Source organism: Sardina pilchardus, chromosome 3 (assembly GCF_963854185.1).
Source record: "Sardina pilchardus chromosome 3, fSarPil1.1, whole genome shotgun sequence".
Lineage (NCBI taxonomy): Eukaryota > Metazoa > Chordata > Actinopteri > Clupeiformes > Clupeidae > Sardina > Sardina pilchardus.
The window spans coordinates 15712302-15725105 of NC_084996.1; the positions used below are offsets into that span (position 1 = coordinate 15712302).

Consider the following 12804-nt stretch of genomic DNA (forward strand, 5'->3'; position numbering starts at 1 on the left):
TTAAGTCAAAGCAGCAGCTTGGTCCTCAGCAGGAACTGAAAACAGAATGAGTGTGTTCTGAATATGTGTGTTCTGAGCAAAAACTTTGTTTTTTCATTCCCATTCCAGTGTTCCAAGGCCACTCCTTTAAATGGTAACCGGTTAGAATGTTACAGAAGAACGGTTAATGCCAGTCCTTTACAAATAACATTGCCTTTACAAATTGATTTATGGTCGGTGCTTGCATAATACTGTAGGCTTTTTTTTCTGTCCAACAGCCTTAAAGCTTAAATTAAAGCATGTTAGATATAAGGTTAAGTGTTAAAAACACTGTGTGTTAACAAAATTCAGACGTGGGGCGAGATTTGAAAGTAGGCAATTAGCTTATATAATTTTAGATCTTCAAAAATGTCACAGGAAATGTCCCTGTAATAGCCTAGCCTATGTGTGGTGTAACCAACTGCATGACTCTAGGCCTAGATATTTTCCTAGTGTCTCTGGTAGCCTATGTTATTACACACAATGTTTAGGCTACATACTTGATAAAGGCAGTTAGATAATGTTGGATATCACAATCGACCTAGCCTATTATACAGGGGAGACACTGATTCATTAACAGTAAACAGTTAACAGTTAACTAAAATCATCCTATAAAGGGTCTGGGGGAACAGTGTGTGGGCAGGTGACATTCCAGACCCATGGACCTTTGAATAATATTCACAGAAAATTAAAGTAGACCGATAAATACCATTATTATACGGCTCTCTGGAATGCTGAGGTAGCTTCCATTCACTTTGAATGGGCCTCCCCAACGTTCTGAGGCCAGTTAAGTAAGGGATAATGAACGACGCGCCGTGCGTTTATAGGAAAATAATGCACATTCGAAGTGGTGATTGATGAGTGAGTTGATTATCCCGCTTAATACACTGCTACTATCATTTTCATTTTCATGAACTGCTGGTCTTCCAAGCCAAACAAACCATACATCACGCGTCATGATTGATGACGACCAGCTAATGTTCTCTGACCATGTTGCCTCTGTTGCCCTGCTGCACCTCTTTTGCACTATTCAATATAACAACATATAACGGTTTGTCAATGAGCCAAAAACGGCACACATTACGTCATTGTCTACACTTAACCACCCAGATTCAGGTGGCTAATGCTTGCTTACAAAGTGATGGCTTGGTCTGCTCCCACTTACTTGCTCTCATAAATGCTTATGTAACCCCCCTTGGCCGCTGTGCTCCTCCAGGGAACACTATCTGCCACTGCCGCCCCTAAACACACAGCAGCCCAAGCTATTTGCACTTGGAGTCCCCTGATAGGCACAACCTGCCTAGTGCCACTATAGCATTGACCTCTTGAAGACCCAATGTCTTTCACTTCTAACAACCTAACAGACCTAATAGCCGGGTCGATCCCGACCAGTCCACGGCTGAAGTGCCCTTGAGCAAGGCGCCTAACCCCTCACTGCTCCCTGAGCGCCGCTGTTGGGCAGGCAGCTCACTGCTCTGGGTTATTAATGTGTGCTTCACCTCACTTTGTATTCCCTGCGGGCTGTGTGTGTGTTCACTAATTCACAAATTGGGATAAATGCAGAGACCGAATTTCCCTCACGGGATCAAAAAAGTATATATACTATACTTTTAACACTTCTAACAAATTAACAGACCTAATCGCTTTGGACAAAGGCGTCTGCTAAATAACTATAACCATAACCATAATCATAGCCATAATTGTTGATTTATAATCATATATTGTTATACATTGCAATAATGAATTATCATAATATAAAACAAGGTCCATATACAATACATGTTACAATAATGTACAGTACAATACAGTACAGTACAATAATGTACACATTGTACAGTTCCATACATCTGGAACTGAGCAGTTGCAGTTAGCAGTTTGAGTGCAATGTCTTATTGAAAACATCTTCATGATGGATGTCCTTGCATGGTTTATTTTCAGTGTTAAGTTACACAAAATCAGTAATGGATTACTGTTTGACATCAATGTTATACTGTGCTGTTTCATACCATTTGTGTAACCTATTGAGCTGCCATTTCTCAAAGAAACAGAGCCAAAACAAGGCTGCCCCTTTGGCTACAGTTATTTTAGCATTGATTAGGGTATGGGTTATTGGAATAAAAAATGCAGATCTTGGTTCTTCCATGTCTCATGCTATGATCTTCCATCAAGTCTTTCATGAAGATCAGTTTATGTGTAATCCTGCTGCTGCCTCTGCTGCTGCTGCTGCTGCTGCTACAAAAAAACAACCAAATAACAACCAAGCATACTCTTTCTGTTTTGAAAAAGACAAAGAGGCAGTTAGAAGTGACACAATTTTCCTTATTAAGGGCTGAAATGGCTTTGTATGAAACTGATATATTGCTTCCTTCCCTCTTACAAGTATTGCATATACAGTAGCATTATGAAATGTTGAAAACCACACTTGGACAGTAGGGTTTTTTTTTTATGTAGGCACAGCATTGACTTTATTTGCTTATTTGTCAGTGCTGATGACAGTAGATATTATTGTTTGTTCCACCAGGAGCCCACTGTTTAATGAGCTGTAAAAATCTGTATTCTGGGCATAAAAGGTGTTTCACTTTTTAGAAAACAAATCATTTGTTGGACACGTGCCAATTATAATTATTGAACCACATTTTCCATCCTTTCCATTTGCCTTTGGTTAGTGAATGAGAGAAAGAGAGAGAGAGAGAGAATGGAGAAATGAAAGATGACTGTAATGCCAGCTGGGTTGGTCCTTTGCCCATTAGCAGGGGTTGGTATGAAGGTCGAACTGAGCAGATCAGGCACACAGGTGGTGCAGGCGCTGGATGGCTGGACTGCAGAGTTCCTTAGTGTAAGGTACTTAAATAGGCATCCAGGTGCTTTAAATAGACTTGAGGGACTGGAACGGAACAGACTATAATAACGAAATGGAATGTGTGGTATTGGATGTACGTATGTGTCATTGGATTAAGACAGTCCTATATCGTTCTAGTTTCCAATTTTATCACCAATATTACAGAAATGTATGCTCGCAAGTGTGAGATTCATTAAACTCACTTCGATGGCTATTATAGGGTTATTATGGGCCACTGGTTTCTTGGCAACGGGTTATGAGTTGGAGCATTTCCTCCCTTTATTATAGACCTATGGCTCCTCTACAGAGGACTCCTAATCAATCAGACTGCATCCATGACAGGCACAAGAGCGAAGTCAATGCAATGTTTTTCAGCACAGTGGCCATGATGACTACTCAAGTGGCTCCACATTTCGTTAATGTGTTTCTTGGCACGTTCTTTTGGTTTTGCCCACACTCCGCATGGTGTGGTCATAGCATGGCTGGGCACTCAGCAGTGGTTTAATCCATCCAGCCAAAACGTATCCAACCTCATCATCCCCATCTGTGTTTCTGGTGTGTAATCAAAAAGCTCACAAGGTGGCAACCACTAGTAAATAATGGCTCCATACGTGTTTTTTGTTTGATGAATTTCATAGTTTATGTAGTTTATCTATCTATCGTGTGTGTCTTGAATTTCCCCTTGGGGATCAATAAAGTATCTATCTATCTATCTGTGTGTGTGTGTGTGTCTGTGTCTGTGTGTGTGTGTGTGTGTGTGTGTGTGTGTGTGTGTGTGTGTGTGTGTGTGTGTGTGTGTGTGTGTGTGTGTGTGTGTGTGTGTGTGTGTGCGTGTGCGTGTGCGTGTGTGTGGTGGCAGCTGGCGCCGGACGACGCCTGGAAGTGCCCGCACTGCCAGCAGCTGCAGCAGGGCACGGTGCAGATGAGCCTGTGGACGCTGCCGGACATCCTCATCCTGCACCTCAAGCGCTTCCGGCAGGTGGGCGACCGGCGCAACAAGCTCTCCACGCTGGTGCGCTTCCCCCTGACCGGCCTGGACATGGCCCCCCACGTGGTGAAGAGGCAGCAGGGAGCGGCGGCGCCCCCACACCCCCACCACCAGAGCCAGGCGCACCCGCGACCCCCCCAGCAGCATCAGCAACAGCAGCCCCAGGACTTCCTGTACGATCTGTACGCCGTGTGCAACCACCATGGAGGCATGCACGGGGGCCACTACACAGGTTTGCTGGAGCTGAGGATCAATCCACCATTTGCAAATGACATTACGAATAGTATGAGAAATAAAAAAACAATAAGAAGTATAAAAAGATAAGAAAAAATAAAAAGATTTGTCCGGATAAGAATGTATTTTTTCACCCAATGTCCTATGAAACGTGGCCCTTTGTAGCTATTCAATATCAAGCTGAAGATGGTAGCGTCTGTGCTGCTTATGTCATTATTTAAAGGTCAAAAACATTTGCAGTGTGTTTGGTGTACACATACTTGTCTTTTCATCCACCATTCAAGCGTCTCCCTGTGTGTTTTTATGTTTGTGTGTTTATATGTGTGCTTGTGTGTCTTTTTTTTCACTCGCCCATGTGAATCCAGCTTACTGCAGGAACTCAGTGGACGGCCAGTGGTACAGCTACGATGACAGCAGCGTGGAGACGGTACCTGATGGGGAGGTGTGCACGCGAGGGGCCTACATCCTCTTCTACCAGCGCCGCAACACCATCCCCCCCTGGTCAGCCAGATCTTCGCTCAGAGGTCAGCACGAGTCACGAGTCAGGGTCAAGCGATCACCACAAGGGGTCATGCTTTAGAGGATTTCCTTTTGTTTATTTGTTTGTTTGTTTGTTTGCTTATTTTACACATGCACATGAAGAAGTGTCTTCATGGTTTATTCAAGGTTTTATTAGTGGGCTTGCTGCAAGGCAAGGCAAGCCCATCTATTGCTCTTCCAAAGCAAGCATGAAGAAATGTCAAGTCAGGTTCTGCTCAAGGTTTATTCAAGGTTTATTCTCCTTGCCACTGTTGCCATATGGCATGCTTGTAGGGGGTTAAGCGTTAAGGATTCCAGTCTTTCTGGTCATTGTGTTCTTAAAACGTCTGTATACATAATCATATGATATAATCACAACAAGTACTAAGAATATACCAAGCATTTGTTAGCCTAAACATGTGTTCGCAAAGCCTATATATACAGTATACTACTAAGTATTTTGTATATGATTGGATCATAAATGGCCACAGCAATGAAGAGGGATGACTGAATGTTTTTATTATTGTCTTAATCCAAATGTCAAGCACTGAGCTACATTCTCTGTATGAAAGGTGCTATACAAATAAAGCATATTATTTTTTATAGCATTATTATTATTATTATTATTATTATTATAAGAAGTTTGTTTTACATTCAATTGTACTCCAATAAGACTAATCAGTGTAGGCCTTTGGAATAGCCTGGCTAGCGCCTACCACTTCTCAAATGAGACGTGGTCTGGCGAGCAGACGTTCATTTTCTCGTATTTGAAAAATGCCCAGATCCGTTCATTGGGCACCACGGATGTCTATAAAATACGTCTGTGCATAGCTCATCATGGTCTTGCTTTCTCCCCTGTTCTGTGATTGGTCGCCAACATCAGGCGAAAATTTGGGTGTTAGTTGCCTTAGCAGTGTGAATGAAATCACCGCACAAGGCAGGATGGGAACACCCAGGCTACCTTTGGATAGCATGGCAAACATATAGTGTGAACTGCTGTGGGCGTGGTGGAGCAGCGGTAGCATTGCTGCCTGACAGTGGGATGGATTGGATTCCGGGGTTGGATTCTCCATTTTGATGGTTTGATTGGTCCGTATGCTAAATACCAGTCAACTTAAGTGCTCTTGTCATTCACCTGTCAGAGGCAAGAATGTCTATTCTAGCATCACAGATGATGGCACGGCTGCTGCTGTGTCTTTGGTGCTTCAGCTGACTTAGAAATTTGACTGACTGAGCGCAATTTTCTTCTGCTCAGAACCTTCTATCTTTTCTTCTGTTTCCCTCACTCGCTCACTTAATCTTTCCATCTTGTGTGATCTTTTTCTTGCTCCTGTCTTCACGTCACCATCCCTCACCCATCCCTGTCCAGGCTCCAGCAATTCCAGCTCCTCGGACCACTGGCTCATCCGCTTGACAGGGGACAGTCCCCCTGCTCCTGATTCTCCAGTCTTTCTAGAGCAGTCCGCAAACACAGACATGGGTGAGTTTCACTCCGTCTATTAAAGCCTTCTGTTTGGATGTGATATCAGCAACCGAAACAACTGAAGCAAAGCTAAGTTAAAAGAAAGATCTAGCTTTAATGTTAAGATCACTTAAAGATATGGGTAATGTTTTTGTTTTTGTTTTTTTTCAATCTCTCTCAAAGCAGATACAGTAGGATCTCTACCATAACTAATGCTGTGGATTATGTGACATTTAATACAAATTGAAATTATTGAAAAATTCTGAACCTGTATTGACATAAAGCAGAGATCAGTCTTTAGGTTCTGATCGATTTCTCTTGTTCCCCAGAGGGTTTTGAGAGCAGACCGCTGATGCGTGGGACTCAAGGCCGGAGCGTGAGCATGCGGTCACCCACCCGGCCCAGCAGAGACGGCCTGGGCCGCATGCTGCCCCTGCGCTGGTCCTTCGGCTCCAAGGACCGCCAGAAACCCGCCGCCCCCGGAGTCATGCCCGGGGAGCTGGTGGAGTACCTGGAGTCGGGGAGACGGCCCCGGTGCACCAAAGAGCCCATCGTTCCTCTCGTAGCCAGCCCACCCACAGGCAAGGCCCAGACACTCCGTCGGAAGCCAGAATCCAGCGGTTCCCCCAGCAGGAGTAGCCTGGGCAGGGGAGCCGAGTCTCCGCGGATGCCGGAGGGCCAGTGCCGGAGGCCGCCCAGCGGCCCAGAGCTGGTCTGCACGAGCAGCAGGGACGACGGCTCTCTGGGAAGGAGGAGCTCCAGGAGGGCTGGGACCAGGGGCGCTCCGGACCCTCAGCCCCCACCCAGAGCCTCCTCGGCTGGGCCCCAACCCTGCCAGGCCCACCCTAACCTCCCCACCACCACCATCGGCACGGCTCCGTCCAACAGGGACTCCACTCTGAGGCGGGCCAAGGCCCAGCAGGGCCCGCAGGGGTTCAGCAGGACGGGGTCGCCGGCCGAGGCACCAGCCCTGACGGCGGATCACCGGACGGGGACGAAGAGCGGGGAGGTAGGGGCGCAGCCGAAGAGCTCGGTGTCCCTGCTCCATAAGAAGAAAGACCAACTTCCACACAGGCCCAGAGAGCACGAGGAGAAGCTCCCTAACGTGAGCTTGTCCATCAGGCCCCTCATCGCCAACGGCTCCCTGACCGGCGCCGCCCTGGAGGACAAGCGCAGCAACGGCTCGGCTCTGCCCTTCCGGGGGCACTGTGCGCGGCACGGCAAAGCAGCGGCGATGCCCAACGGCAGGAAGTGCACTGCCGCCGCCGCCGTCAACGCAGACATAAAGCGAGCTCACAGCTCCTCGAGTCTTCAGGCGAAGCTGGACGGCAGCCTGCGCAGGACAGCGTCGCTCCAGAGGAACGGCCAGCTTGGCCCGCCAGCGCTGCCCCACGCCTTGGTGATGGACAGGCCGTCCTACGCCACGTTACAACGGACCCGCTACAGCACCACCTCCCTGGGCAGGCCCCGGAGAGTGCCGGAATCATGCTTCTAAAATAAAAGGGAGCTGGTGAACTAGCCAGTTGTACTGCACGCCGAGCAACTAAGTAATAACCTGGGGCTAGTTTCCGAGTCCCATGGATATGAGCATTGTGAGTCATTGAGTATTGATTATCTTAATACACTTTATTATTTTTCACCTTTTGATTTCTCTTACTAATAGCTTCTACGAGGTAGTTGTGAAACCCTCGACACAGCACATTTCATTTCCACCCTTCTCTTATTGAATACCCCCTACTTAAAAGAATGGAAATATAAGCAATCATCCAGATAGGTATATAAGGGCAGCAGTCGCTAAACTCGCAAATCTCATGTATAGACTGACAACAGGACTGTCATTGTGATTGAGGCTTGTGCCACAATGGAGGTTCCTCTCTAATTTCGATTCAGTATGGACCACAACATAATTTAAATCGTTATTTCCCATATGGCTATTCCCCTGATGGCAGTATTGCTTTTGCTGATTTCGGTCACAGTTTCCATGCATAAGAAGAGCAGTTGAGCAAAGGGTCCAGGCTCTCACAGGTCTGCTATTGCAGATGGTGTGGAGGCAACAGTTTTCATAGTGGTTTCATACAATGCTCTTGCAATTCATATTCAGTGCTGTACTTTAAGTGCCTTCCGGATTGAATGGCAGGCATCACCTGTTCCATGCGTGCAGTTGCATGCAATTGAAGGTGTATATAAATATATATATGTATTTTTTTTTTTTTACCTCAGTGCACACTGGCAACGGTTAAACATAGAAATCAAATTTACGATGTGCTATTAGAACGATGAAATTACACTGCAAACTGCCTTTGTAAAGGCTACTGTGCAGGATCTATTGTCTACTTTAGAGGAATATGATCCTGACAGTAGACTTGATCAAATGACTTCTGTTGCTTATTTCCTGACTTTCTTGACCATCTTGAATGTTTGGAACCTGCTTTTCATTCACAACACATTCTTTTTAAAAAAAAGACAAATTGTTTTCTGTATTCTGTTTTGAATTCTGTAACAATTTCCATACATCATTGATTGTTGGCATTACATATTTATCGTTTAGTCTGTTTAATTGCCGTAGGCCTATTGGTTTTGGAAGGGATATTGGATACTGATAGAACTGATAGAACTACTTTCAAAATGGAAATTTTGCCGGAGTTCATAACTGGGTATGTTCACTGCAACAGTCCAAATATTAATTGTGTTTCTTCGACTTGGTTACGCTTCTTTTTTTCTTTTTAAATGTGATCATTTCTTTCTGTTACTTCTGAGTTCATGAAGAGACTCAGTGTCACGTGTTTGCTTTGTGTGTTCCAATTACAGTGCACTTTGTGTACCATATATACATGCCAGGTTAATTTAATCTAAGTCAAACTGATTCACTGTTAAGTTTTTTTTTTTTAGCATATTCTTTGTTCGAGCACTTTGGTTCCAGAAGACTCTGAATGTCCTCCTGGACCCATGTAGAAACCTTGTAATAGAAGACATTTTTGTACTCTACATTTTCTAACCTCTTTGTAATGAAGTGAGCAGATGTGTGCAGCGACGGGGGTCGCCTGCATGGTGGTCAGTGTTGGGCTGTAGGTAAAGAATGAGTGTAGACGATGTGTAATAAATCAGTGTGTGTTACAGCTCACCTTCCTGGGCATGTTGTCTGTGTTGTCCCTGTCATGAAGCAGCACTCTTGTAACTCTGAGGTATTGTTTGGTGAAGGCTGTTATTGCCACAGGTAGTCACGATGATGACAGTGTTCTTGTCATACAGTATGGCATGAGTCAGGACACTGACATCTTTAGTTCTAGTTGATGATACACAAGGCAACTTTTTATGTGATGTTGCTGGGCAACGTTCTTGAGTGTTGTTGTTCTGATACGTTTCAGTTTATTTTACGTCTTACATTTATTCATTTAACGGATGCTTTCATCCAAAGTGACTTCCAAAATGAGGAATAACAATTCAAGCTACAATTGATATTGGGCAACATTTTTTACTTGAGAATTTTAATCATCAATAGGCAAATTGTCAATTATCCAATCAGAACACAGGGAACCTTTGAACATGAAACATGCTGTGTGGTTGCCCAGCAACACTGCTCAAAATGTTTGCCCATGCATGATTGTTCATAGAGGCTATGAAAACCCAGAATAGGACTCCACAGGTGTAAAGAATTATTCTGCCCCTTTCATTGAACTCTGAATGCAACATACTTTATTTCATTACAAAATGTGAAGGCAGAATTCTGCTGCTTATCAAACAAGGTTGCCCCTAGACATTTTGTTGGCTCTACTGAGTTAACCAATTTTGGTGTGTCAGTGTGTGGGCCCGAGGTTTCTTTTTCCACATGGTGATCTTTTGCTGTGGAGGAGCATCCTGTATCCATGGATTTCTGAGGCCATTCCCTCTGTTTGTAAGCTCTTACTTATATCAGTCAGTTTGAAGACAGTCAGTTAGAATGGCCAACCAAAGAACCAAAGCGACAAGAACATCATCAACAAAGCAGGCTTCATGAGCAATATGAAGGCTTCTTTAGCAAGTGCTTACAGTATGTCCCATGCAGGCTGTCTGAGCAAAGCCAGTAGCCCAACGTAAGAATCATGACAACCAAAGAAATATCACCAATAGAGCAGCCTTCATGAGAATTGTGATGGAGTTTTCAAGTAGGCACCTTCCTTACTCTGTGTTTCTTTTAATTAGGCCCATGGCACCTCCAGAAGGCTCAACAGTAAGTGGTGTCTGATGTGACAGATTGACAGATGCTGGGAGCAGCTGAAGGGACTTCATCTAATGATGAACTGCTCATGCAAAAGCATGTGTTTATGGAAAGTCCTTCCTGTTGTTTTGTCATTTGGAACAGGGGGTGGTTGAAGTGTCCAAAAGAAACCATATAAATACTGTAGTTATGAGCAGTGCCGTTTGACAGCCAACTACAACTCAACTACAACTGGCACAAGCTACTTTGGAAATGCAATGCAAAGTACCATGTTTTAAAATAATACAGAATGAGAAAGGGAATAAGTGACCCAGGAGATTTTTTTTATTTTTTTTTGCAGGAAGGTTCAAGTGGAAGGGTGTGTTTGAAATATGAAATATGAATCTTGTGTGTGTTCTTTCTCTGTCATCCTTGTCGACATGGATACAAAGAGCAGTTCCCGAAGTCTTTTCCAGTAAGGACAAAGGCTTTTACTGGTATAACCTTGAACACCTTTCTGTATGAAATGGGGTTTTTTTTTCTTAGAGACTTCATTGTGCAGTAAACCTCATTCAGAGAGTGACGTCTATTCTGCTTCTCCTGATATACATACATATCCTTAATACATGTATTAAGCAATAATAATTTTCTTGCAATTACCCTTCAGGTTTGTGTTGTGGCTTATAAATAGAAAATGTATAAAAGTAATTCAATGTAATTAATTAAAGAAGTCTTTCAGCTGCAGTAATAATATAAAGACAATAAAACCGTCAAATTAACTCAAAGTGGTGGGAAAACATGGAGACATGAATTACAGTGTTGAAATAATAATCAAAATGAAATAACGAATGACAAATGAGTCCTAGGTCTCTGCTCATTTAGCACGTCATGACTAATTATGGAAATTCAATATTCTGCTTTAATTCATGTCAGACGAAATGTTTTGCATGAATATGTAACATAATACTTGTTTAAATCCAGTATGTTTATATCCAGTAGCAAAGCAGTGAAACTACTTGTTTTAATCCTTCAACTTCACTTTGTGATTGCATTCTGAGAAATCATTTTGGTCTCAATCCCCAGTGTCACTGGGTGAACAGCATTAACATCAAACACCGCCATTGTGTATTCTAGCTGGGTGAAGAAATACAGACCTTGTAACAGTGGAGAAACTGAGGTGCGGCTGCATGCTCTCTTGACATCAGACTGAACACAAAATGAAGGGAAGATGTGTATGGATTAATTGGTGATTTGAGCGTTATCCCACATAGGACATAAACATATGAAGACCTGGGAGCATGGTCTTTGAGCTTCAGTCTGTTTAAGACAATGTGTTTCTGCCACTGGAAATGAAAAATGATCAGTTTCAACTGTCAGTTCAGGCTTATCATGTTTTCACATTGTTAAAATGTGTATATAACACATTTTCAGCATGATGACTTATCTGATGTTGATTCATCTGCACTGGCAGCTTAGAATGATATGACCAAATCTTTGATGCTGAAAACTGAAAAAACACCACATGTATGGTGAAGGGTATGTGATGATGTGGGGCTAATTTAATTCCAAAGGTGAAGGGAACTTTATCCTGGATCCATGAAATAACTGGCCTTTAAAAAAAATAGGCTCCTAAGAAGTTCTTAGCACTTAAGAGCTTCTTACCGAATCTGGGAAACCCGGCCAATATCATTATGTCAAAGAGCCTACAGAGAATTTTCTTTTGCCCATAGGCTAATAGACTACTCCCAAACTATTCATTTTATCAGCACAATGGGAGTTACGTAACCTGGAAAAATCACAAAGTGAATAAAGTCCAGTGACTCATGATGCGGATTTGTTTGCAACACTTGCATTGCGATGGGCCCTAACTTTGAAATCCTTTGTCCAGCCTTACCAATCAGTCAAACAATGTACATACTGTGAGTCTACCTTTGCTCTAAATAAATGTATGCATTTTTTCAACTGCATTTTTTTTATATTTGCAGCCAGGAGTTGCTGTTTACTGTTTTAATTTATTGCAATAAGTTTAGGTTTCGTCTACCTCTCTCATCGCTGATTGGTCTCACTGTACATTTTTCTGGTTTGAGGGAAACAGTTATGGACTGTGGTGTTCCAGACTAGATCTCCAGGAAAGAAGATCTACAGTAGGTGGGTGGATCTTGGAAACAAGGATTCAAATAACATTTTGTCATTTAGGTTATCAACATAAACAGAAATTTCACATCTTAACTCCACAAAAAACATAGATACCCAAACAGATCAGATCACACTATAGCTCTCTCCCTTAATGGACAAATATACAGACAGTGCTGTTTCACTCACAAACAAACAGGTTCAAGGCACTTAGTCAAGCGTAAGAAGAGAGAAGGAATTAATTAAAAAGACTTTATTAGATATGGCTTAAACCCTTTTTTAAATTAATTAATTTATTTATTTCATATTTTTAACATTCACTCTCTAAAATGGGTATCAGCACAAAGGTGCTTGTGGAAGAGTACGGCAGCAGAATCCCCTGGAAACAGGAAACATCATTCATCAGATGAGATGGGGCGTGTGAGGATGCGCTGCTT

The 12804-nt window shown here is 43.2% G+C and overlaps 1 protein-coding gene across 1 annotated transcript in view; it reads left to right on the top strand.

Annotated features, from left to right (window-relative positions):
- The window catches only part of usp43b (ubiquitin specific peptidase 43b), a 65908-nt gene extending 56727 nt beyond the window's left edge, over positions 1-9181 (top strand). The window contains exons 12-15 of the mRNA XM_062532097.1: positions 3717-4077; positions 4445-4603; positions 5968-6078; positions 6390-9181. Coding sequence (XP_062388081.1) covers positions 3717-4077; positions 4445-4603; positions 5968-6078; positions 6390-7555 — 1797 coding nt within the window. The 3' untranslated portion in view covers positions 7556-9181. The remainder of the gene's footprint in view (positions 1-3716; positions 4078-4444; positions 4604-5967; positions 6079-6389) is intronic.
- The last annotated feature ends 3623 nt before the right edge of the window (positions 9182-12804 follow it).